Source organism: Glycine soja, chromosome 7 (assembly GCF_004193775.1).
Source record: "Glycine soja cultivar W05 chromosome 7, ASM419377v2, whole genome shotgun sequence".
Classification (NCBI taxonomy): domain Eukaryota; kingdom Viridiplantae; phylum Streptophyta; class Magnoliopsida; order Fabales; family Fabaceae; genus Glycine; species Glycine soja.
In genome coordinates this window covers 5,378,459-5,405,657 of record NC_041008.1, presented here as the reverse complement: position 1 = coordinate 5,405,657, position 27,199 = coordinate 5,378,459, and the positions used below count along the sequence as shown (strand labels likewise).

General features: G+C 32.0%; 4 protein-coding genes across 5 annotated transcripts; 3 read left to right on the top strand and 1 right to left on the bottom strand.

Moving 5' to 3' along the window:
* Positions 1 to 699: 699 nt before the first annotated feature.
* LOC114418347 (F-box/LRR-repeat protein 12) lies at positions 700 to 4,187 on the top strand. The gene is made up of 2 exons (XM_028383646.1): positions 700 to 930; positions 2,422 to 4,187. The coding sequence occupies exon 2, from the start codon at positions 2,775 to 2,777 to the stop codon at positions 3,939 to 3,941; it is 1,167 nt and encodes a 388-aa protein (XP_028239447.1). The 5' UTR covers positions 700 to 930; positions 2,422 to 2,774; the 3' UTR covers positions 3,942 to 4,187.
* Positions 4,188 to 8,352: 4,165 nt separating this feature from the next.
* On the top strand, positions 8,353 to 11,152 carry LOC114418345 (60S ribosomal protein L5-like). Its single transcript, XM_028383643.1, has 9 exons — positions 8,353 to 8,506; positions 8,887 to 8,956; positions 9,036 to 9,127; positions 9,541 to 9,667; positions 9,775 to 9,854; positions 9,946 to 10,062; positions 10,145 to 10,279; positions 10,375 to 10,544; positions 10,792 to 11,152. Exons 1-9 carry the CDS (start codon positions 8,504 to 8,506, stop codon positions 10,892 to 10,894), a joined length of 897 nt encoding a protein of 298 aa, XP_028239444.1. The 5' UTR covers positions 8,353 to 8,503; the 3' UTR covers positions 10,895 to 11,152.
* Positions 11,153 to 15,752: 4,600 nt separating this feature from the next.
* Positions 15,753 to 18,487, top strand: LOC114418346 (60S ribosomal protein L5). 2 transcript variants are annotated; one of them, XM_028383644.1, is made up of 9 exons: positions 15,753 to 15,839; positions 16,220 to 16,289; positions 16,429 to 16,520; positions 16,935 to 17,061; positions 17,169 to 17,248; positions 17,340 to 17,456; positions 17,539 to 17,673; positions 17,775 to 17,944; positions 18,141 to 18,487. In XM_028383644.1, the coding sequence occupies exons 1-9, from the start codon at positions 15,837 to 15,839 to the stop codon at positions 18,241 to 18,243; spliced, it is 897 nt and encodes a 298-aa protein (XP_028239445.1). In that variant the 5' UTR covers positions 15,753 to 15,836; the 3' UTR covers positions 18,244 to 18,487. The 2 variants fall into 2 exon arrangements, with proteins under 2 accessions (XP_028239445.1, XP_028239446.1); XM_028383645.1 differs by having other exon boundaries at positions 15,792 to 15,839; positions 16,220 to 16,320; positions 16,381 to 16,520.
* A 1,805-nt stretch (positions 18,488 to 20,292) lies between these two features.
* Positions 20,293 to 27,077, bottom strand: LOC114418344 (glyoxylate/succinic semialdehyde reductase 1-like). The gene is made up of 8 exons (XM_028383641.1): positions 26,887 to 27,077; positions 26,104 to 26,214; positions 25,925 to 26,023; positions 24,846 to 24,947; positions 21,777 to 21,892; positions 21,505 to 21,583; positions 21,252 to 21,422; positions 20,293 to 20,709 (listed from the first exon to the last, which is right to left on the bottom strand). The coding sequence occupies exons 1-8, from the start codon at positions 26,989 to 26,991 to the stop codon at positions 20,620 to 20,622; spliced, it is 873 nt and encodes a 290-aa protein (XP_028239442.1). The 5' UTR covers positions 26,992 to 27,077; the 3' UTR covers positions 20,293 to 20,619.
* Positions 27,078 to 27,199: the final 122 nt, after the last annotated feature.

Below are 27,199 nucleotides of genomic sequence, written 5' to 3'. Positions count from 1 at the left end.
CATATATCCTTATTAATACAGCCTAATCTTAGTTAAAATACCGTGTTTGTTAAGTTTCAGTCAATAAAATTAAGTTGTAGTCTTTATATACTCTTGTAAGGACATATACGTTTTTTATATTCAATTTTTGTTTATAATTATTGTTAACGTGTCACATTGTCCACCAGTTAGTGGAAATTTGAAAATCCGTTGAAGAATCAGTACATGGAATTTTAATGAATTTAAAAGAATTTGTATGAGAAGTAATATGTATGAAATTTCGGATGCCTTTATTTGTTTCAAAATGTAACCGTGAAAAATTACTCCTGAGACAAAATAATGTTGACAAAAGTATCATGACTCAATTTTTTCTTTTATTTTGTTTTCATTCGTTAAATCTATATTGGGATGTGTACTCTAATATTTTTAACTGCAAACTATATATATATTAAGCCATTGGTCCAACATGTCTTTTTCTAAACCACGGTTATAATTTTGTGAAAAAAAAAATAATTAAAAAATAAAATTTCAGTGGTTATTAGTTCATAAATTTTTCGTACTAATAAATGATGACGATGATAATAATAAAAAAAAAAACTATTCAAGATTGTCTGATTAAACCATGAGATGGATCCTTTTATTTGTTTATCATTTATTCGAAATTCAAGTCAATCCCGTAAAAACACAACCACTTTTGTTTGTTTTTTTCGGGTGTCTTAAAAGCTACCACATTCTTTTATTTTGGGTACAAAAGGTGGACTTAGGAGACAAGCAACACACAGAGAGATAAAAAAAGGGTAGATAGTGATCAAATTTCACAAGTGAAGGTAGTTGAATTCAAGGAACGTGTGTAACTAATCTTCCACTCCCCAAATCAGAGAATGAAGGATCTCCACCATGACAATTCTTATTGTTGATCATCACGATGTCACAAGCTGACATCTCTTACTCGTAATTCTCCCTTTTCTTCTTATTTTCTACCATCAATTCATACCCACTTGATCATATATTCTCCTGTGCAAATGTTGTGTATGGTGGTGTCCGAAATTTGTAAATTTTTTTTCTGGGTTTTGATTCTTCTTGTCTTTTTCGTTGGTCTCTGTTGCCTGATTGTGAAATTTTGTATATGTAAATGTTATGTTTGTGTCTATGTTCACGTATGTTAGATTTTCTGATCCGTTGTCAACAAATGTGAATGTTTTATCTGAATTTCGTGTTGTTGGCTTGGTAAGTAGTGCATACGCTTTGGGTCTTTTATTATCATCTGCTTGTGGATTTACTACGAGATAGCGAGTGAGGTGATTTTGGTTTTATACGACATGGTGCTCGCTTATTGAGGTGCTTCATAACTGCCTGGTGTTGCTGGTGCTGTTAAAGTGATATTATGTTGTGTATGGTTACACTGCACTAGTCTTGTTAGTGTGAGCATAGTTGGGACATGAAGCTTATTTGTTTATCTTCTCTTTTCTGTTTTTTTTTTTATCTTGTGTGAATGCTTGTTTTCCTAGTCCCTATTTCATGTTATGGATCTGAAGCTTTGACAATCAAAATCTTGCAATTTATGGGTTGAAGAATTCATTCTTGGCATGCAAAGATTGGGTTTCAGAAGGCAAAGGGTGGACAAATTTGTACTCTAGCACATGATGATAGGGGGAAATAGTTTTACGGTCTAAGTACTTAATCTTGGTGAAAAAGGGATGTACCCTGCAGAATAAGAAATGGAAAATTACGAGTGATGAGAAAAACCTGATAATTACGAAGGGAAATTGAGGGCAACTGATAGTGAATTAGAAAATATACTATAGAGATTTTGCATTGGTTCCTTTTTACTTAAATTTTCAGTCATAAGTTAATGCATATCGACGAACTGGTACCTCATCATAATGTATGAACTCAATAACTGAATGATTTACCAGGAAATGCTTATGGTTTGCTCTTTAAACTCTTTAAGGCATACTTAATTGGAGTGACACTGCTCAATTTCTTGGGAAGGAATCATTTTCTTATTTATGAAGCAGTAGAAAGGTAGATGTTTCTAATTGTAGGAGGGTCATAGGCTGGTTTTGTAATTAGTTTGATGCTAGAAATAGACAACCTCACTGCCACCAAATGACTAGTTGGAGATGATGACGACAATGTGTTGTTTTAGTAGACAAGATGACCTAATTAAGCATTATATGGTAATGTTTTGTCTCACATTTTCTGTTATTGAAATAATGTACAATTGGTTTTGCAAAGCCGCAAGTTTATGGAATGAAAAAAAAGAAAACTGTGTTGACAATCTATTATGTATAGAGCATAACTCAACGTGCTGAATTTTTCTCAGAACGGTGCTCTTTCAATATTATACACACACACACATTGTAAAGTGCTTGGCAATTTTGGATGCTTTATTCTATAATTTGTATCAGATGTGTTTTGAAAGTTTGATGTTGACTGCAGTTGTGGTTCTTGTGGATACCCCCTGAACTTGACATCATCAAATAGAATCACATCTAACATTGCATCTGAATATCAAAAGTCTGTTAAGAAGGGATCACTCTCTTTTGCTTCAGTTGATCTAAGCCGATTTACGCAGATTGAAGAAATAAACTGTTTTCCTGTATCATGGTTTAATCGTTCTAAGACTAAATTGCTTTGCCGTAAATGTGGGGTTCATATTGGTTATGGTTATGGTGGAGAATCACATGTTCTTTGTGGATTTGAGTCTCCCACTTCATCTACCTCTCAAAGGAAATTCACCATAAAGATTCGTTCATTACAGCCTTCTTCAGAAGAGTCTTGATAAGGTTCACATGGGAGATCTTTCTAGAAATGATTGTACCTCCATCATGCACCTCCCAGATGATTGCCTTGTTATTATTTTCCACGGTTTAGATAGTCGCATTGATCGCGATTCATTTGGCCTGACTTGCCGCCGATGGCTCCATGTTCAAGACTTCAACCGTCAGTCACTGCAATTTGAGTGTTCAAGCACTGCATTACGTCCTTTATCTTCATCCACCAAGGGTTTTGACATTCACACGTTCCATCTCCATAGGTTGCTTAGACGATTTCAACATTTAAAATCTTTATCGCTATCTAATTGCTCAGAGCTGAGTGATTCAGGATTGACCCGTTTGCTAAGCTATGGTTCAAATTTGCAAAAACTTAATCTGGATTGTTGTTTGAAAGTCACTGATTATGGGCTATCACTGGTTGCTTCTGGTTGTCCCTCATTGATGTCAATTAGTCTATACCGGTGCCCCGGTATTACCGATAAAGGGCTAGATACTTTAGCCAGTGCTTGCTTATCTATGAAATATGTAAATCTCTCCTACTGCTCACAAATATCTGACAATGGGTTAAAAGCTATTACACATTGGTGTCGCCAGCTTCAGGCAATTAACATATCACACTGTGAAGGCTTAAGTGGTGTTGGCTTTGAAGGATGTTCAAAAACACTAGCTTATGTCGAGGCTGAGTCCTGTAAGCTTAAGCAAGAAGGGGTCATGGGAATTGTTAGCGGTGGAGGAATAGAGTATCTAGATGTTTCTTGTTTAAGTTGGTCTGTTTTGGGAGATCCCTTGCCTGGAATAGGCTTTGCCTCGTGCCTCAAAATCCTTAACTTCCGGCTGTGTAGAACTGTTTCTGATACTTCTATTGTGGCAATCGCCAAGGGATGTCCACTGCTTGAAGAATGGAACTTAGCCTTATGTCATGAGGTGAGGGTACCTGGATGGCGGACAGTGGGGTTATACTGCCGTAACTTGAAGAGACTGCATGTTAACCGTTGCCGCAATCTCTGTGATAATGGCTTGCAGGCTTTGCGGGAAGGGTGCAAAAATCTCTCCATTCTGTACTTGAATGGTTGTGTTCGCTTGACCTCTGTTGCATTAGAGTTATTCAAGTGTCAAAGAGCTAATGTTTGCATAAAGGACATAGAGATAATGTGTATAAAGCCTTACTGGGAATTCAGATGATGCTGGCTGATAAAGATTTATTTATCTAGACTAGAACATCACATATATTCTCTTGAAAGAGAACAATCTGCATTCAGCTGAACTTTAAACGGTTGTTTGCATAGATATTTATTTGTATAAATAATTCAGCATATCTGGTTGTTTTGTGCTGTACATTATTTGGATGCTAAGGATGTAATGATGCCATAAATATTCATTATGCTATGGATGTACCCTTAGGGGTTTCTGGCTCTTAATTTTTATTTATTTGTGTTTGTATTGGCATGATTCCATCCACCAACGCAGAATACTTGCAATTTATATTGGTGCAAAGCTATCAGTTATTGATACCACAATACATCCTGCAACCATTATGGAAATAACATGGCAAAATCGTGAAAAAAATGTAATTTCACACACGGAGTAAATAAAGAGATTATAGATAAAAATTACTTCAAGAGTAAAACATGAAGAGAGAGAGATCAAAAACCAAAAAGTGAGATACAATCAGGAAAAGAAAAGAAGTAAAATAGCATAATGATACACAAATTATTCCTGATTCAACAGTGAAAAAAAATCAAAACAATGATGAACTTGAAAAAATACAAATCAAATTATTGGATTAACGACTTAGCACAAATATGATGACGAGTAAGATAACTTTGGTTGAAAAGCTAACATTTACCTTACTTAGTGTTTTGAAGCATCTCCACCAAGTCCCTCCATGTTTTGAAGGGTCGGATGTATCCAAAATACACTTTGAAAGTTTACATTGTTATGTAATTGAGAAAGGTAAATATTGAAGAGTTACACCAATAAATCATAGAAATTACATAAGTGAATTTAAATCACATTTTAACAAAATAATTTAAGATTAAGATTTATGAGTCTTCTTTTATATGGTGTTCAACTTTCCATTTTTACATTTTGTGAGACTTCACCTTATACTTGTAGTCTAACAATTTTTTCCTCCATGAGCCTTTTTCATGTGATAATATTCCCTCGAGCGGAAATCATTTTCAATTCACGAGTTGCCTTTGGAGTTTAACACACATGTGTGAATCTTTTTCATATTATTACCTCTCCCTTAAGCATAAATCATTTTCAATCTACAAGTATCTAATGGTTACGTTTAAATTCTAACCTGATGTTGTGTAGCCATTGCCTCCATGGATACAAGAAATCCCAAAGTCTAGGATCCATACCTATCATCTTACTTGTCGAAATCAGTTATCAAGTTGAACCATCATAAGTATACATAATATTATATTTTAACCAAAAACTTTTAAACATCTCAGAATCGAAAGTTCTTTGAAAACAAGACTCTATTACAACTGGACTGAAAATAAAGAAATGAAAGAAAGGAAATCAAATGATCGAAGGGTTATGGGAAGGATTATATTAGAGTATCTAAATAAGCTCAGGCAGGATGACGATGGAATCTCTCAAGCACGTTGTTTTAACACATAACAATAGTAATAAATAATTTAAACTAAAAACAAGCTGTACACTAACACATGTCTAAAGTAAAAAAAATAACTATAAAATAGCGATTATCTTTTTGAATCAAGGCTTGGTAAAAATAATTTAGACAACGTAAGATGTCTTGTTTTATGTAACATTATCTACTAAACGATTTTTTACCATCTACATTTTTTTGTACTATTTTGTATTCTATTTAATTAGCAAAATTAGTGCAATTTATAATGAAAAATAAAATCTTATTATATCAATATGTTTCATTTTAAAAAAACAAATCAATTTTTGTTTATACTAAGATGCATCTTGAGATTCTGAAACAAAATTTAGTTAAAAATATGAATTATATTTAGTTTCACTCAGAGTGCAAATATTTCTTTTTTACACAACCATTGAATAGGAAAATTTCACAATAGGTTAATTTTCTGGTGGATGTCTCCACGGAGAAAGTATTGCATCGATAATAATGACTTAAATTTTAAATAAACATTTTGTCAAATCAATAAAAATCAAAGTAACTAATAATTTAAAAGTAATTATTCTCTCAAAACATGATCAGTGATATCCAAAATTTGATCATCAAAATTAATAGATGAAAATAACTAAAACATATTCGTTAATAGTAATAATAATCTAAGGAGACTCAATTGGGCCAATAAAACCCAAATCCATTCTCACCCGACCCACCAAACAAATCATATAACCAAACCCTAACCCTAATTCGCTCTCAGCCGCGATAGCTATGGGAATAGATCGAGGCGGACAGCAACAGTGAGGGTGCATTTCTTCTGTTCATCGTCTCAGTTTGGGTGATCTATACATAAGATATTGATCGAGATGTTGTACAATTGATTGATGATTTTTCATATGCATCCACCCTGAGATATCGTATATATATAATGGAGATGTTGTACCTTTCAATAGTTGACAATTTGTGAACTCAAGACTTTAATATTATAAATCAAAGTTCAACTTCTCTCTCCTGTTCCTCCTCCAATTCCGTGTCTCCCTCTTTTTTTTCTCCATTGAAGCACTATCCTCAAGCTTCTTATCCAAGGTACTTACTTGGTGGTGAACCTCCTTCTCCATATCTTATTCTCCTGCATCTCCATAGTGAAAAATCACCATTGAAAGACCTCATTGAAACTCAAAGATCCAGTTTACATAAAAATTCTACAAACAAGCTTACATCAAACTTAGTCATTATAGGGTGATTTTATTTAACAAGTCCTAATCAATTTTCTTACTTAAATCTTGAAGAGTAATCACAAAAATTTAGATCTGAATGGTGAGTGCCTGTCTTTTGCTCTACATAGTTGGTCACTACACCCAAGATTGACACTACACATAATGATTGAATATAAAGAGTGTGTAGTTGTGGTTAGTATAAGGGAAGTATGACTCCATAGTTAAAGAGTGAAGCAATTCAGTAAAAAAAAAGGTGAAATTTTGTTTTCGACTGAACAAAAGGTGAAATTTGTTTAATATAAAAGAACATCATAAAAAGCACATGTGGTGAACAGTAGCTAGCTCACACATTTTGGAAGGATAACTTAAACATGACATTAATTATGACGGTACAAAATGCAATCATGCAATTTGTATATTATTTATGTCTTGGAACCTAAAGATTAGGTCTCACACTATTAATATAAGAATTGGTGCAGACTGTTCTTGACACGTAAGAATTTATGTAGAGAAGTTTAACGAAAATATAAATAAAAAATAGTAATTATATTTTATGTATCTTGAATATTATGTTAAACAATAGCTTAATTTTGTATGAATCTTGTGTAAATCATACGCTATTTTATAATTGCATCTTATTTGTTTGAGCGTTTTCTATTTTAAAATTTTTGCATTTAAATTAAATTATTTTTTATGTAAGTATTAAATTTTGTTAATAAAAAGTTGAAATTATTTTTTGTTATTTTTTATAAGCTTATTTTTTTATTATTTTAACCTAGTTCGTGAAATAATTATTTTATCATTTTATTTAGCAACTTTAGTTTTATGTCATTTTCAAAATAATATATGTTAATTTATTTATTTAACTTTGTTGGTAAATAATTTTGTTTAAGGGTATTCATGTCTTTTTATAAATTTATATATTTTTTTCTTCTCATTTTTTATACAATCAAACAAAGGAAAAGAAAAATCATCTTTTTTTTCATTTTCTCTTATAATGAGCAATAAAAACCTCATTTTTTTATTCTTTCTCTTTTTCTTTTCTTTCATTTTTATATTTTCTTTTGTAAATCAAACAAAGAGTTAAATAATATCTTAATATGGCGTGTCCTTGCCGTCACCACTTGCTCCCTCCCTGTTTGCGTCAGTAGCTTTCAGCAGAAATAGGGTGCAGCGTGATATCTTTTATCTTCGTTGCGAATTTGATTAAAAATATGAATTATATTTAATTTCACTTCTAGTGTAATTTTTTTATACAACCGTTGAATTAGAAAATTTGACAATAGCATGAATTTTTGAATTTCTATTTGATGTCTCTGCATAGAACAGTATTACAACGACCGCACATATAGATTAAATAGATTAAACCTTAAATGAACATTTTGTCATATCAACAAAAAAGTAAAATACAACTTATAACCCAACTAATAATTCAAGAGTAATTATTCTCTCCACACATGACCAAACCTTATTCTGTGGTATTTACATAAGATTCCTCTTTCTCATTCTTAAGCAAGCCCCGGGAGGGTTTAATTGATCCATGATTTATGTTTTTGTTTTTTTTTCGTTTGTTTCGAGAGAGATATTCATCAATTTCGATTCTTTTTCGATCGAGATGTATGGATTCATGGGTCTATGTGTCTATATAGATCTTGTTTATGGATTAACGAAAATGTGCAAAAGCTCTATGACAACCAGAACATTTAATAGTTAAAACATAGTAGGGTATTAATAGTAAAACCAAGCTAAAGAGCCCAACATAGTCCAAAACCCAAAACTTATCCGGGCCAATAAAACTCGAAACCTCTTCTGACCCAATCCACCAAACAAACATACTATAAATAAACCCTAACCCTAAATTTGCTCTCACTCCTTCTGGTCACTCTTGGGAGAAGAGGTCGAGTTTCACAGCAGCAATGGTGCGTTTCGGATCCCTCCTCTATCTTCTCTGTAGCATGCTTTGTTATTTTGCAGAATCTGAATTTTAGTTATACATTTTTTATTCAAGCTATGTTCCCATGTTTTGCATTCATATGGAATTTGGACGTTAAGTTTTTTAGGTAGTTTTAATGGAAGGAAAGGTTCTCACTTATGGTGGGGTTTTGTTTCTTGCTGTTACTTCCATGAGTGCCCCTTTTAGCTACCCGTTAGGTTTTTTATTTTCTGAGTTTTTATGCGTTTGGTAGCTTCTAATGGATCGGTTTGAAACGAAGGCTTTGCATGCTATGTTGTTATATGGCCTATGCATTTTTTTCTATGGCATGATAAGTATCAACATTGTCTTGGGTTCATATTAAAGGTGTACGTCAAGGCTCAGAAATCAAAAGCCTACTTCAAGAGATATCAAGTCAAGTTCAAGAGAAGAAGAGGTTATCATATTCGCCTATTTTGTTTTGTCATGTTCAATGTTGAATACTCTGTTAGTAACGGTGATTCTGTTACCTGCAGAGGGAAAAACCGATTACCGTGCCAGGATTCGGTTGATTAATCAGGACAAGAACAAATATAACACTCCGAAATACCGATTTGTTGTTCGCTTTGTATCCTTTTGTTTATTGATATCTTAATTAGGTTAATTCAGGCATGGAGCGATGGTTTAGTGAATGGGAATAACGATAATTGATTATTACTGCAATTAAACTTGATTTAGTAAAAATATAGATTGGTTATTGCTAGGTAAAAATGATTTTGCCTCAAAACATAGATTTGACTAGAAGTGATAAAAGTAGCTTCTGTGTCTTTCAGTATAAAACATCAAGTAATAAATCACTATCACTTTTCTTGAAAATCAATTTAACAAAAATAATTTTGTTTAAAATCAATGTTGCCAGCATTCTTGCAAATATACATATGTACTTAATATTTGTTTATTATTTTATTTATGCCTTTGGTATGGCATATGAATGATTAAATATGCTTTTCCTGTGAGTGTAAACCTTGACCTATTTACTAGAGCAACAAGGACATTGTTGCACAAATAATATCTGCTAGCATTGCTGGCGATATTGTTCTTGCTGCAGCATATGCACATGAGCTGCCACGATATGGTCTTGAAGTAGGGCTTACAAATTATGCTGCAGGTACTTTGTTCATGAGAAATTCCCTCCACCCACCCCCATCTTTCTCAGTTTTTTATATTTGTTTTTTCTTTTTATCTTTGGTCTTATGTTTTAATATCCGTGTCCAGCTTATTGCACTGGTCTCCTGTTGGCCCGAAGAGTCCTCAAAACACTTGAAATGGATGAGGAGTATGAAGGAAATGTTGAGGTATTTATGAGTCTGCTATGCCTTTTGTGCCCGAGCGAGTGCCTTTCTTTCAGCTGTGTAAGCTAATGAGTTGTATCTTATTTTTTTTCAGGCTACTGGAGAGGATTATTCCGTGGAACCTGCTGAGAGCAGGAGGCCATTCCGTGCTCTCCTTGATGTTGGTCTTATTAGGACTACAACCGGTAACCGTGTGTTTGGTGCCCTTAAGGTAATCTATCATACTGTAATGTTAATCAGTGTGATTTTGTTTTAATGGTTGATCAAATTGAATAATCTGTGATTGTTTACAGGGAGCTCTGGATGGGGGGTTGGATATTCCTCACAGTGACAAGAGGTTTGCTGGGTTTGATAAGGAGAAGAAGGAGCTTGATGCAGAGGTTCATCGGAAATATGTTTTTGGTGGACATGTTGCTGCCTATATGAAGGCACGAGAAAAGATTTTATTTTGTATCAGTCTTCTGTGTTGTTTAATGCAATTTTTCATCTTGTTGTTGACAACCTTATTTTATATTTTCTGCAGATCTTGGCGGAAGATGAACCAGAGAAATACCAGTCACACTTCAGTGAATACATCAAGCGTGGGATAGAAGCTGATGGTATTGAGGCACTGTATAAAAATGTTCATGCTGCCATCCGGGCTGATCCTACTCTCAAGAAATCTGATAAGCAGACCCCGAAGGAGCACAAGAGGTAAAAATGAGTTTTGACTTGAACTAGAATAATAATAGATCCTTGAAATGTATCTATTTTGTCATTTGATTTCCAGCAATGATTTGGACCTGTTGCTGGCATGGCCTTCTTTTCAGCTGTTTATGTGCTATATTGGGTGTGACCATATGTTTTTGTTTGACTTTTAGAAGTTTTGGATTGGTAACGTAGCTTTTGGTATATCTACTGAAAGGAGAATGTTCCTGAGAGTATCTGCCTCTTTCTGCAGGTACAACTTAAAGAAGCTGACATATGAGGAGAGGAAGGCTAAGTTGATTTCACGTGTGGCAGCTCTCAACTCTGCTGCTGATAATGATGAAGATGATGAGTGAAAGTTCATTGCAGATGCCTTCTCATGGCTACACTAGTAGAAACTATCTTATTTGGTATCTACAGAATCATTTTCTTGAAAATTTATTTGCCTGCCTGTTTATTTCTAGGCCCAAAATTTGGATACTTTTTTTGGAGTTGAGTAAGCCTTAATTTTGGTCAATTTCGGGTTAGTTTGAATTTGAAGTTTTACCTTGTTTTTATGGTTCACTACTTTCACTCGAGCAATGTTCGTATAAAATCAGTTTTTGTTAACGTAAGTTGTGATTGTCTGGTTAATGGGTAACTAATCTGCATCGGTCACCGTTATAACTTGGAGTAATTAATTTATAAAGCATTTACCAAAAGAAAAGTTAATTTCTCTAAATGGGTTCTGTGATTGGGTTCATGGTACTGAAATTAATGGTTTAACCAATGAATTACTTGTTGAATCACATGGTACGAATTGGGTTGCCAGGTCCTTTGATCTTGGGAGGTTTTTTCTTAATTTTAATTGATTCTATCATTTTAGAAACTGAAATTGTAGTTTAATTTTCTAAATGAATATTGCGCGTTTCAAAATAGTAACAAATCGTATTTTGAAACTTTTGACAAATGATTCTGTTCGAAAATTTAGTTAAGTTTATTGTAAGCTAGATTACACAAACATTCGTAATATTTTCTCTACGTTAGATATGCGTTTTAGGTGCTACTCCTACAACTAGAAAAGCAAAACTACTTTGTTTTCTCTACTATAAATTTTTTAACGTGTGATCCTAATTTGTGATTGTCTGGTAAGTGGTGATTATTGTACATCGTATAACCTGTTAACTTAGAAAATTTATGCATAGACAGGCAGACACAACCAATTTTATTTTATTTATTTTATTAAATAAAAACAATGTTAGGGGAATGAGTGAAGAAATGCGTATTAAAATGTTGGTATAGTCTATTTTTATAGAAATGTATATGCGCTAATGTTAGGAATAATTTAGTTGATTTTCCCCTTACCTCCTTATGTTAATACACATCTCTACAAGCTAAGACGGGTATGCACGTTAACTACTTGATTGGTTAAGAAATGATTTGATTGTCTACTTTTGAATTCGCCTGAATTCGTATAAAAATTTCGTGTTGATAAACAAAACTGCTAAACGCTTTCCACCATGAGGATTCTTTTATGTTTTGTATTCTATTCCATTAATTAATTAAGCTAGTACAATTTATAGAGAGAAATAGATATATTATATCAATGTATTTCATTAAGAAAAAAAATATAACAATGTTTTCTTACTGACATCAAGATGGATCATGATATAATGATAAAAAATTAGTTGAAAATTTGAATTTAATTTAGATTCAATATGAATTTACACCATCATTCAATAATAATTCTAAGTCAAAATTTGTATTGGATGTTTTTATGTAAAAAAAAATTATATCCACAATACATATAGATTAAGACTCGGGCTTGCATCCTTAAATCCTTTATTGATTGTGAGAGTTGGTTTCTTCTATTCATCATTCCTAGTTCTTTCTTTATTTTTGGTTAGAATTCTTGACATTTTAACAATCTAAACAAGGTATTGATTGAGATGCTGCACACATATTTTTTGAAAGGATGAGGCAGGAGTTGATGGATGATTTTTTTTTCTACATCCACACGAGAGACATTGTCTGTGTATATAATCCTTTAAGAACGTGTGAACTTAACACCTTAATACATATAAAGAAGTTACATGCATTGTGAACTTAACACTTTAATACTTGTAAAGAAGTTACATGCAACTTAGGTGTTAGATGGTAGTTTTATTGGCCTATTGGTAATCAATTTCCTTGTTTGAATCTTGATGAGTAATTGGTACAAGGAACGCACAAAATTCAGATCATGATCATGTGAATGGTGAGGGCCTATCTTTTGCTGTATACAATTGGTCATTACACACATGATTGATATTACACGAGGATATGAGAGCCAATCTTTACACTGTAGTTCACTACACACAATATTGGATAGGTTTGAAGATAAAGAGTGTAGTTGTGGTTAGTATAAGGAAAGTGTCACTCCATAATTAAAAAGTGAAGCGACTCAGTACAGTAAGTCATATGGTGGGAAGGTGAAAGAAAATTGTTTTCGATTATAGATGTGAAAAAAAAAAGATGAAATTTTGTTTAATATAAAAGAACATCATGAAAAGCACATTTGCTGATGGGAGAACAGTAGCTACCTCACATTTTGGAAGGATAACTTAAACTGTTATGTATGATGGTATGATAGTCAATGACATTAATTAGGATGGTACAAAATGCAATCATGCAATTTGTATATTATTTATTTTTTGGCAACTAAAAATTAGGTCTCACACTATTAATATAAGAATTGGTGCACACTGTTCCTGACACGTAAGAATTTATGTAGAGAAGTTTAACGAAAATATAAATAAAGAATAGTAATTATATTTTATGTATCTTGAATATTATGTTAAACAATAGCTTAATTTTGTATGAATCTTGTGTAAATCATACGCTATTTTATAATTGTATCTTATTTGTTTGAGCGTTTTCTATTTTAAAATTTTTGCATTTAAATTAAATTATTTTTTTTATAAAAGTATTAATTTTTATGTTAATAAAAAGTTAAAATTATTTTTATTTTATTTTTTATAAGCTTATTTTTTATTATTTTAACCTAGTTCGTGAAATAATTATTTTATCATTTTATTTAGCAACTTTAGTTTTATGTCATTTTCAAAATAGTATATGTTAATTTATTTATTTAACTTTGTTGGTAAATAATATTTAAGGGTATTCATGTCTTTTTATAAATTTATATTTTTTTCTTCTCATTTTTTATAGAATCAAACAAAGGAAAAGAAAATTCATCTTTTCTTTTCTTTTTTTTTTTCATTTTCTCTTATAATGAACAATAAAAACCTCATTTTTTTATTCTTTCTCTTTTTCAATATGTTTCATTCAGCACAAACAAATCAATACTTTTCATACTAAGACCAAGATGCATCTTGAGATTCTGAAACAAATTTTGATTAAAAATATGAATTATATTTAGTTTCACTTTTAGTGTAATTTTTTTACAGAATCGTTGAATTAGAAAATTTGACAATAGCATTAATTTTTGAACTCTATTGGATGTCTCCCCATAGAAAAGTGTCACAAAGAAGGCACATATAGATTAAGGGAGTTATCTGGTACACCCAACATTTTTGTTGGAGCATTCAACAAGTTGAATAAAATGACAAAAATACCCTTCACTTTAATGATTGAAATGAAATTTAAAAATATATTTGATTTAAAAGTTATAAAAGATATTAAAACCAAAATTAAAAATATGATAAGATTGTTAGTTTACAATAATGATTGAAATCAAATTTAAAAATATATTTGATTTATTAGTTATAAAAAAATATTGAAACCAAAATTTAAAATATGATAAGATTGTTAGTTTAAGATAATAATTGAAATTAAGGTTTTTTTCCATGAACACACACTCTTTCGTGTTTTTTTTTTCAATATACATCATTTTGTAAGTTAATTCCTAATGTACACTACTTTGAAGTTTGAATTTTGTGTTTTGATTAACGAACGTGATCCTTGGTATATTTTTCTTTTAAAAAAATAAAAACCAAAATTATAAAATTTAATTTAATAAATAATTAATTTTAAAATCAATTAAAAATTTTATATAATATAACATTTATATTTTATAATATTTTAAATTTAAAAACAAACAAAAAGGGTCACATTCATTTGCTGAGTGGTGTTAATCAAAACACAAAGTTTAAAGTAGTATACATTAGGAATTAAATTGTAAAGTAATGTATATTGAAAAAAAAACAAGAAAGAGAATGTATTCACGAAAAAAAATCTTGAAATTAAATTTAAAAATATATTTGATTTTGTAGTTATAAAAATATTGAAATTAAAAATTAATATTTAAAATATGATAAGGTTGTTAGTTTAAGATAATGATTGAAATTAAATTTAAAAATATATTTTTGTTAGTTATAAAAAATATGAAAACCAAAATTTAAAATATGATAAGATTATTTGTTTAAGGTAATGATTGAGATATTTATTATAATGATTAAAAGTTAAATAAATATGATATTTAATTGAATAATGAATTTAGATGTTTTTATAGCAATTGATAATTAAATAAATTTGATATTCTTTTACATCTGTAAATACTTATTAAACCTATCATTTTTATTTGTAATTTATATATGTAAATATATTAATTATTATATAAAAAATAATCATCACAAAATTTATTATGTAAATTTACATATACATTAAATATAAATCAGAAATTTTGGAGTTATATATAACGACATTATTTATTTATATTATAATGTGTCTATTAGCTCGGTTGGTTTGAGTATTCTATTAATAATGTGTGTAATACAAGTTTGATTTCTTCTTGGAGCATTAATTTTAAATTAAATCATAAATTATATTCAAAAATAAAAAAATAAAAAAAATCTTATGGGCCACATACAGATTAGCAATACATAAAAAAAAAACTCATACAGATCGTTAACTCGTAAGAAAAAAAACTCATACAGATCCTTAACTCGTAAGAAAAAAAACTCATTTGGATGAATATACGAATTGCTAATCCGTGAAAAAGGGCATTTTCACCCCTAGAAAGTCCCATAGATCAAATTCTAAATGAACATTTTTTCATATCAACAAAAAAAAAAAAAATGAATAATCAAAGTTAATAAATAAGAATAGCTAAAACATATAAGGGTATTAATAGTAAAATCAAGCTAAATGGCCCAACATAGCCCAAAACCCAAAAAACTTATTCGGGCTAATAAAACCCAAAACCTCTTCTGAGCCAATCCACCAAACAAACATAATATAAATAAATCCTAACCCTAATTTACTCTCACTCCTTTCTTTCCGTCACTTTTGGGGAAGAGGTCGAGTTTCACAGCAGCAATGGTGCGTTTCGGATCCCTCTTCTATCGTCTCTGTAGCATACTTTGTTATTTTGCAGAATCTGAATTTTAGTTATCCATTTTTTATTCAAGCTATGTTCCCATGTTTTGCATTCATATGGAATTTGAGCGTTAAGTTTTTTTGGTAGTTTTAATGGAAGGAAAGGTTCTCACTTATGGTGGGGTTTTGTTTCTTGCTGTTACTTCCATGAGTGCCCCTTTTAGCTACCCGTTAGGTTTTTTATTTTCTGAGTTTTTATGAGTTTGGTAGCTTCTAATGGATCGGTTTGAAACGAAGGCTTTGCATGCTATGTTGCTATATGGCCTATGCATTTTTTTCTATGACATGATAAGTATCAACATTGTCTTGGGTTCATATTAAAGGTGTACGTCAAGGCTCAGAAATCAAAAGCCTACTTCAAGAGATATCAAGTCAAGTTCAAGAGAAGAAGAGGTTATCATATTCGCCTATTTTGTTTTGTCATGTTCAATGTTGAATACTTTTGTTTTGTCATGTTCAATGTTGAATACTTTTGTTTTGTCATGTTCAATGTTGAATACTCTGTTAGTAACGGTGATTCTGTTACCTGCAGAGGGAAAAACCGATTACCGTGCCAGGATTCGGTTGATTAATCAGGACAAGAACAAATATAACACTCCGAAATACCGATTTGTTGTTCGCTTTGTATCCTTTTGTTTATTGGTATCTTAATTAGGTTAATTCAGGCCTGGAGCGATGGTTTAGTGAATGGGAATAACGATAACTGATTATTACTGCAATTAAACTTGATTTAGTAAAAATATAGATTGGTTATTGCTAGGTAAAAATGATTTTGCCTCAAAAACATATATTTGACTAGAAGTGATAAAAGTAGCTTCTGTGTCTTTCAGTATAAAACTTCAAGTAATAAATCACTATCACTTTTCTTGAAAATCAATTTAACAAAAATAATTTTGTTTAAAATCAATGTTGCCAGCATTCTTGCAAATATACATATGTACTTAATATTTGTTTATTATTTTATTTATGCCTTTGGTATGGCATATGAATGATTAAATATGCTTTTCCTGTGAGTGTAAACCTTGACCTATTTACTAGAGCAACAAGGACATTGTTGCACAAATAATATCTGCTAGCATTGCTGGCGATATTGTTCTTGCTGCAGCATATGCACATGAGCTGCCACGATATGGTCTTGAAGTAGGGCTTACAAATTATGCTGCAGGTACTTTGTTCATGAGAAATTCGCTCCACCCACCCCCAACTTTCTCAGTTTTTTATATTTGTTTTTTCTTTTTATCTTTGGTCTTATGTTTTAATATCCGTGTCCAGCTTATTGCACTGGTCTCCTGTTGGCCCGAAGAGTCCTCAAAACACTTGAAATGGATGAGGAGTATGAAGGAAATGTTGAGGTATTTATGAGTTTGCTATGCTGTTTGTGCCCCAGCGAGTGCCTTTCTTTTGGCTGTGTAAGCTAATGAGTTGTATCTTATTTTTTTTCAGGCTACTGGAGAGGATTATTCCGTGGAACCTGCTGAGAGCAGGAGGCCATTCCGTGCTCTCCTTGATGTTGGTCTTATTAGGACTACAACCGGTAACCGTGTGTTTGGTGCCCTTAAGGTAATCTATCATACTGTAATGTTAATCAGTGTGATTTTTTTTTAATGGTTGATCAAATTGAATAATCTGTGATTGTTTACAGGGAGCTCTGGATGGGGGGTTGGATATTCCTCACAGTGATAAGAGGTTTGCTGGGTTTGATAAGGAAAAGAAGGAGCTTGATGCTGAGGTTCATCGCAAATATGTTTTTGGTGGACATGTTGCTGCCTATATGAAGGCATGAGAGAAGATTTTATTTTGTATCAGTCTTGTGTTGTTTAATGCAATATTTGGATTTTTAGCTAGTTGTTAGACAACCTTATTTTATATTTTCTGCAGATCTTGGCTGAAGATGAACCAGAGAAATACCAGTCACACTTCAGTGAATACATCAAGCGTGGGATAGAAGCTGATGGTATTGAGGCACTGTATAAGAAGGTTCATGCCGCCATTCGTGCTGATCCTACTCTTAAGAAATCTGATAAGCAGCTCCCGAAGGAGCACAAGAGGTAAAAATGAGTTTTGACTTGAACTAGAATAATACTAGATTCTTGATTTCCAGCAGTGATTTTCAGCTATTTATGTTCTATATTGGGCATGACCGTTTTTGTTTGACTTTTAGAAATTTTGGATTGGTAACTTAGCTTTTGGTATTTACTGATTGGAGAATGTTCCTGAGAGTATCTGCTCTGCCTCTTTCTGCAGGTACAACTTGAAGAAGCTGACTTATGAGGAGAGGAAGGCTAAGTTGATTGCACGTGTGGCATCTCTCAACTCTGCTGCTGATAACGATGAAGATGATGAGTGAAAGTTCATTGAAGATTCCGTATCATCGTTGCACAACTAGAAACTATCTTATTTTGCGTCTAGGGAGTCATTTTCTTGAAAATTTATTTACATGTACTGTTTATTTTCTAGGTCCGAAATTTTGGATACTATTTTTGAAGTTGGGGTAGCCGTTTTTTTTGTCAGTTTCGTGTTAGCCTGAATTGATGTTTTACCATACTTTGATGCTATACGCTTTATTTCTAGCAGGAAGTGTTTTGGTTTTACGAACGGTTGCCCTTTTTTTTTTTATCGGCAATTAAAAAATATACAGCTATAATTTTTCAGGATAAATTTAGTCCAGATTTACATAATCTTAAAAAGTTAAATTCAGTTCCTTAATTGATACTTTCACTGTAGTCTTTACATGGCGACATTTTACAATTTTTAAAAATTCACAAATTAGCCACTTCAAATTTTACAATTTTAAGACAAGTAAATCAACCTATAAATAGGAATCAGGATATAAATTTTTTATGTTGGAACATATCTTTTATAATGTAAGGACTTGTATAAAAAGTATTCTTATATATGGCGATTAAAGCATATCAAGTGGTCTACATAAAAAAAAAATAGCATAGCATCTTAATTAATTTGAAATATTTAATGGCCTTTTAAGATTGTTGTTGTAGCCTTTAGGAGTTAAAGCACTTGTACATGGTGTTTTTTTTTTAAAAAATTGTTGTGTATATCATCTTTAAGATATAATGATAGAAGGGTAGGCTTGATGCATGCTTAATTTTTACTTTTAAGTTAAAATAATTGTTACAAGGCTAATGAGTTTAATTCTTATGCAGCTTATAATAATTTATATTATCATTAAATTATTGAGTTGTTCTTGTCGTTCCTTGGTAGTCAGATTGTAAGCCGTCAAGCCAATTTAGTTGTACATTGTTAGACGAGGGCATCTGGATCTTTTGCTTGTTTGTAATATTTTGATCATAATTCTTCATGTATCGAACCTTCTATCCTCAGTGAGTTAATATAATTATATTTCTCTAAAACAAAAAGCAATTGATAAAAAAATGAATTAAAGCATATCTTATCGGTACAATATTTATTTTAAACATGTGTGCACTTATTCATTTTTGAAATTTATTTTAATATCAATAAACATTAGTCCAATTAATAAGAAATAACTCAGTCCAAAAAGGACGTAGGTTTAATTTCTGTTGTCCATGAAAGGACTTTATCGACGAGTAATTTGTAAATTACACTGTTATGTGCATTATCTCTATTTTAATTATTTTAAAAGAATAGAGAGGGGAAAAAATGAATATGATTCCATTTGGGGGTGGATTTAGAGGGAAATATAAAAGTTTTTTTTTCATAAAAAAAGTTTAAGAGTTAGATAATATTTATAAAAAAAATAAATGATTGGGATATAATTTATAATAATGCACTCCAATATTATTTTATTTTATTTTTCATTTTATAAAATTATCAAGTTAGAAAAATACTAGAACGGAAATTTTACCTTCTCATCTCTTTAAAATTAACAAATTAGCCCAATCAAATTTGTAATATCCTCTCCTATTGCTCCAATACTTCAGAGATGCTCACCCCCTTTGCAAGCTTCGAATGTCTTGATTAATAGCTTCAGTTTTTTTTTTTTTTTTTAAATGATGACAAGGACAAGTTACTTGAACATGACGATGCATGATGAGGTGAACTTGAACAGATATGGGCTAGTGCACCAATCTTTATTTTACTAGTCATGTATGGATAGAAAGCAGTTTGCAAATATTTTTATCAAGGTATTATGTAGAAGCAGGAGTAGATAATGTTTGTAACAATTTTAGACTTGATTAACTATTAAAATATGCTTCAGCTTACGGAAGTGTTGTTAATAATAGTTTGTAATGAAATAGGTTATGTTTTTTTTTAATTTGTAGAAATAAAAAATAAGATAAAAAAATTTACAATAACTTAGACATCTTATTCAACAAATTAAACTAGACTCTATTGCCTAAGTTATGAGTTGAGTACTCTAAGAAGTTATTAGTATTATTAGTATAAATACACATAAAGAGCCTAATCAAAGCAAACATTTAATGCCACGAAGGTTCATAAAATAGTCATGCAACCTATTCAAACCACTCACATAAACTAAAACAATTAACGTCTGTGAACAGATGGCCAAGCCGTCCACTACAAGTCTGCAATCAGTTGAACTAAACCAATGTTCTTGCATTTTATAGCTTAATCTTGCAGTGAAAGTAGCAAAATTTTACAAGGTTCATTCATTTCAACAAGATTCTACAATAATGACCTATGCTCAAATTGCTGTTTCATAAATAGATGGTTCGCATCACACTGTTGCCTAACAGTGGTTTAATCAATTCAGAGATCCATCTGGTCAAGATGAATGATCAGGAGCTTTCAAAGTCTCATGAACTGCTGAAAAATCAAGGTCTCCCAACCCCATGCTTCTGGCTTTCTTGAAAGCCTACAAACAGAATTCAAACTTTAGCACCTTATGAAACCTCTATGACAAGAGTCATTAAACATAGAAGATAAAAAGGTTCCATCATTTTTTTTTATATATAGAAACAGATGAAGCATTGAAGCAACATGCAATCAATGAAGATGCTAGCTCAGTTGTAGCTAACAACAAACAGTTTCCTAGAACTTGGTTTGGTAAGTTTAGTAACCGTTTTGGTTGCAGACTTTCAGTACTAAAAAGTGAGTTGCATAGTTTTCAGTTGTTTCTCAGTGGTTGATAAATACTACTTGTTATATGCGTGTGATATCACATGATCATACAGAAGTTAAATTGTGTCTATAACACATAAATCAAACTCAAAAGGGATTAATGTTATGATTTGTTTACTAAAATGGGAATGTTAGGATCCAAACCAACTGACAAGCATTTAAGTGGGGTTACTTATTTCGATACAGACATGTGATTATTCACTGGGATTGCGGTCACGTGAACTAAAAAAGCAGTTTCTGATTGCCACAGAAAGAAAATGAGAAAAACAGTTTTACCTCATTTGCAGCAGCTGCTACTGGCATTGATACAGCATTTTCATCTCCAAGGGCAAGAGCTAATCTCATGTCCTTCTGCTGGTGTTTCAGCGGAAAAGCTGGGGAATAACTGTTTTGGAGCATTGTAGGTCCTTTCAATTTAAACATGCCGTTACTTATGGCACCAAGATCCTGCACACAAAAATTCCCTAATTATGCTTTGAAATGACAATTAAAGGTAGCAATAAGAATCTTAGTGGTCAAAATAACTTACCAGCACATCGAGAAGAGTTCCAGGGTTCAAACCACTTCTTTCAGCTAGTGTGATTCCCTCAGAGAAAGCATTCATCATACTGTAACAGAGAATAACTGATTTACAGAACTAGACAGAAAATATGGACATGCTATCCATTTTGGCTTGCAAACGAATAAGGAATACTAATACTGCAATCTGGATGAATATTTCTTGCTTACTGATTCATAAAATAATGCCACTCCGAAATAAAAAAATTATAGAGCTAAGAAAAGGGGGGAAGAAGATATTACCTGCCCATTATCATGTTAACAACAAGTTTCATTTTTGCACCATTTCCAACCTCACCCAGAAAGAAAGACTTCTTCCCCAGTACATCAAATGCTGGAAGCACTTCATCATACAATGCCTACATATAAAAAGAATCAACCACGGAAATTTAATATACAGAAAGATACACAACGCATATTTATAGTTTTCTATTTTCCTCAAGATGGAGCAGTTCATAACAAGGAATCTGAATATGAGCACTTATATATACACATACTTGGAATATGAGAAGTGAATATTGTTTTCTGATAATTCAAAGAGTAAAAGAAGGAACAATATTTATACAGCTTTGAACTATGCTAGAATTATGGACATCAAATCAGACCTGATTTGATTACTACAAATAAGAAAACCTTGACAAATGAATCCTAATGAAAGAAAAAAATCTAACTAAATCTACAAAAAATAAAATAATGCACATACTTCACATTTTACACATTTCATAACTCAACACATGATATCAACAAAACCTAACTTCATAACTACACATCCAACTTCAACAGACAATTGACAACCACGACAGTAATGCTTTCTTCATTGATAATATTTTTCTGTCTCTCTCTTGTAGTTTATGGCTAGGCTCAATGGGCTAGAACTCTGATCTCTAGGTGATTCACAAGCTCTATGAAGAGCTCATATGATCAAGGACAGAAACATTTATTTTACTAATTCTATCGGGACATTACCAGCAATCAAATACTCAGCCTTACCTTCATAATCAACTTAGTAAAAGTTAAGTATGGCGGTTGTTCCCTAGTCCTTTCACTTCATCTTTCATTGAACGTGTATCAATACTACAGATACATTCTCCCATTAGATGACTGTTTCCAATGGCCACCAGAACACTTCAAATACCAGTGGGAGAGAGAAAATAACCAAAAAACAAAAAAGTTCCAATGTCCTACTCATTTTAAATGGTGAGACCACTTGTTTTATTTCTCACTCTCCATCTAATTGCTGCAATAATTGCGGGGATTCACCCATCACAACAATATTCTTAATTTTAATTGTATATGTTACACAAGAGGAGGAACCTTGGCACTACCTTGTGACCATCTTCATGAGGGGGTAAGACTGCATACATCTTACCCAAGACCCCACCAGGTAGGAACCTCGTGCATTGGGCCACCCTTTATATATGTTACATAAATTAACGAGCATCACATACACTCTCTCAACTTTCCTTCTCCTATTTTCTCTCAGTTTAACACTTTATTTTAAGTTACACTCGTGTCTAACCTAAAGGAAAAAAATGTTTTACCCATTTCGAGGTGATGAATGCATAGATGCTTATTCAAGTGTAACAAATCATCAGCTATACAAATATTTATAACAAATATTAAATGAATGCTTTGCTGTTTAAGAGGAAATGATTATCGTTGCTGTTAGAGATGTAATACAAACCATTCATGTGTCTTCACTTAACAATCTGAGCTTTTGGGAGATCAGGCTCTTGATATGGTAGGTATCAAAGCCTTCACAATAATGTATTTTAAAATCGGTTCATGACAATTTTCTTGCAACTTATGTTTTTGGGATAGTTGGCTCATGAGAATTACCTTTGCATATGCATTTTAAAGTTGACTAGCAGGACTGTCACAATATTTTCAAGCCTTTTAATGGAAAGTTCTGGCTGCTGTCAGTAGCTAGTCTGGATAGTGATAAACCACTTTTACAGTGATATTTGGTGAGTTTGTGTCATTTGTATGTATTTTCTTGGCAACACTCACATTTGGGTGTTATTTTTGTCTAGCAGAAGCATAATCGCTCAAGTGAAAATAGTGGAAATTTACACTAAAGATTTGAAGACTCTGTCACTTGACCATGACCATAGTATATCCAACACGGTCGTGGTGAGTGGTCATTATAATATGATGACACCCCTTTGTAAATAGCGTCAACCTTCTGAGTTTGTATTCTTAGGAAGCTATAAATAGGGGGTTTTGAAATCTGTAAAGGGACCTTTTGTCATTTTTACAAATTAGAGAGCACTTTTGAGGGGTTTGAGGGTTGTAAAGGGTAGGCAACATCGTGAGAACGGATCATGATCGTTCTTTCTTATGGTATGTCTATGTTAATTTCTTTTAGACTTTCTAGTTTTATTTTGATTGGTTAGTCACCCTATTCCAAGGGTCATGATGTAATTGTCCAATTGTACCCATGTATCTGTTCTTAATATTGTTGGTGTGACATCAAAATGGATGACATTCTCTGTTATTTTTGCTTATTTGGAGGGAAAACATCTGAATAATGTTGTTTGGGCTCTACAACGGTTTCGAGGTCTTTTACTCAGACGTGATGAAATTTCTCACCCTTTTCTTTGTTTTTATTGTTTATTTGGAAATTGATCAATCCTATACTTAATGGAACGTACAGCGATGATCATCTGCATATGTTTGGTAGACTTAGGTAGGGAACGTTTTACACTAAATTGCATAATCAAACTGTTTGGGTAATCTATGATAGATTAATTAATCCTTAATTGATCATACTTGAATTTGATTATATCCTTTGACTTAAATTAATATATATATATGATTATTGGAGTATTGATTTAAGGCAAAGAATATCATTCGACCTTGATCATAGACTTTGGTTGACCTTGGGAATCAGTAATCATTAGAGTTGTGATTGGAAAAAAATTGGTACTAGTGAATCATAATTCCTGACCGCATTTAATATCACTTAAATCTCTCTTCTGCAATAGTTTAATGTTTTTTGTAAACCAAAAACCATAAAAATACTTCAATCTTATTTTAAATTATCTCAACTATTTAGTTTAATAATTTTGACCTATTTGAGAATATAACTGATCCATAGGATTTGATAACCAGACTTTTAGTCCACTATTACTATTGTATATTATGCATGCTATACTCAGAAAACTTCTAGCATGCAAACATGTCATATAATGGAGAGAAGAGGCATCTGAAGATTTCAACTCCCTCAAATAGTTAAAGGCGCAATAGAGAAGCATACAAGAAAGATGACTGAAAATTAATCCACAACTGTTGAGTAACATTTAGAAATACCTTATCTCCAGCAGCAAGTATTATGAGTTGGCCATCTTCTGCTGGCTTCTTGCTACCCGAAACAGGAGCTTCAAGGAAGTAACCACCTTTTGCTTTGATAGCCTGTGGAAATCAGGTCTGTCAATGACAACTTATCTATGGACTTCTTTCAATTTGAAAGGTTGATTAGGTAAAAGTTTTACCTAATCAGAGAACTTATCTTAAAACGTAAGATGCAAGCACCATCTTATGCACATAGCATGAACAAGCGTACACTACAATGAACCTTTAAGCCATGCATACAACACATGGATACAAATAACTACTGTATATTTATTTAGGCTTAAATATGTCAGAGATTTAGTTACGAAATTCGGGTATATTTCACGGATCTCCAAGCCATTTATTTATTTATTGGGGGTATAAAATTGCAGAAATTCTATCATTCTACAGCAAGAATCTGCAAATAATGTAATATATTGAATTCCCATCACATTATGCGATTGGGAAAGTTTAGCTTCATATCAAGTATTCCTCATCCAAACAGAAATCCCCAGTACTATAGACTCCCAAGCTAATTTAACATCCTTTATGCAGAAATTTTTAATGGACAAAGTCCAAATAATGACTATAATCACAAACTTATAATTAGATAAAAACTTGTGCTGTATGATTGTGAAAAAAAAGATGTCCCCACAATGTAAATTACAAACTACATTACATTATCATTTCAATCTAGGGAAAAGAGAGAAGAGGGAGAATTAGAGCAACGTTTCTCAGCTATGAAACACTTAATGATATAGGGGGCTCAGGGATGAAATAAAATACAAAGCAAAAATGATTTAAATTTTGCCAGAAAATACCCCGAACAATATGGAAAATGATGTCATGCAATGCAACATTAGCAATTACAGCCTCTGTGTTATTTACAAGTTTCTCTTTAACAACAGGGAGCAATAGCAAAATTTTGGAAAAGTAGCTTAAGACATGACTAGATTTTACACATATCTCAAGCAAAAGAATTCGCAAATAGCGAAAAGAATTAATTTTGAATTTGAATGAAGTGAAAATAAATCGTAACATCAGCCAGGAATACCAACCTCAGATATTTTGGAAGATGTATCAGCATCAACTGTTGACATGTCAATATAACATTTTCCATTAATATGCTCAAGAACACCATCTTTATCAAACACAACCTAGATAATCACCACAAACAGAATTCAAATAAGAGCACAAAAGAAGTAGTGTGTCAAAAATAATAATCACAACCACTGACCGATAAAGCAGCCGAAGGATCAGATAACATTGCAATGGTATACTTGCATTTCTTGACTACAGTTGCTGGGGTTTCTCCAACTGAAGCACCATGTTGCACGAGTTCATCACACTACAATTAGACGTTGCAACAAACATTAAGTCAGGACTATCTGAGTGCAGGGCACAATGGCAAAGTATTCAAATTAAAAAAGTTAGTAAGGCAGGCTTATAGTGAGCACTTCATAGTATAGAAATAATGTAAAATTAAGCAATCTCAGTCATTGACGACAAAATCAATAGTTGATATTACGTGTACATGTGATAACAAAGCATGAATGTGCCATAATATAAACCGTTGATTTTCTCATCAAAAACTGAAATCACTTTACCCTTAATTACTTTAGAGAAGCTAAAAAAAATCCATTCGATAAAGTGTACAATAAAATACACAATTTTGCCATCCCACTAATCTGATATAATCTAAAAATACAAATAATTTTACTCAGCTGCTCTGCCTTACAGAATGCCTGGAACAATGGTTCAGCACATAACTTTCTGTATATCTTGAAGTATGACAATGGTACATGAGAAGAAACTATGCTATAGAATCCCGAATTAAAATAAGACAAAAATGCACAAAATTATCTTAACCATAACAATCAACCAGTATATTATGGAGAGAAATCATCACAAGGACTCGCACACACAAAAACATAATTATAAAAAAAAAACCTGAAAATCTAGAAAGCTCAATCAGTGTATAAGCAGAAGAGAATGAGTAGCATATATATAAAGTATAAACCTTGGAGAGGGTTCTGTTCCAAATAGTGACCTTGAAGCCATGGCGTAGCAGATTGATTGCCATAGCCTTACCCATTATCCCCAAACCCAAAAATCCAAACTCCATCTCTCTCACTCTCACTCTCACTCTCACTCTCACTCTCTTCCTTCCGACTTCTCAGGAAAGGCGTTTCCTTTAGCGGCATAACAAAAATATCAGCATCATCAGTGTCATTATATATAAAAAACATTTTTTTTTTTGTAGTGACTATTGTTTGGTAAGAAAATGACTAAGATAATCTCGTGTTATTATTTTTTTTTTGTAAATTATGAGA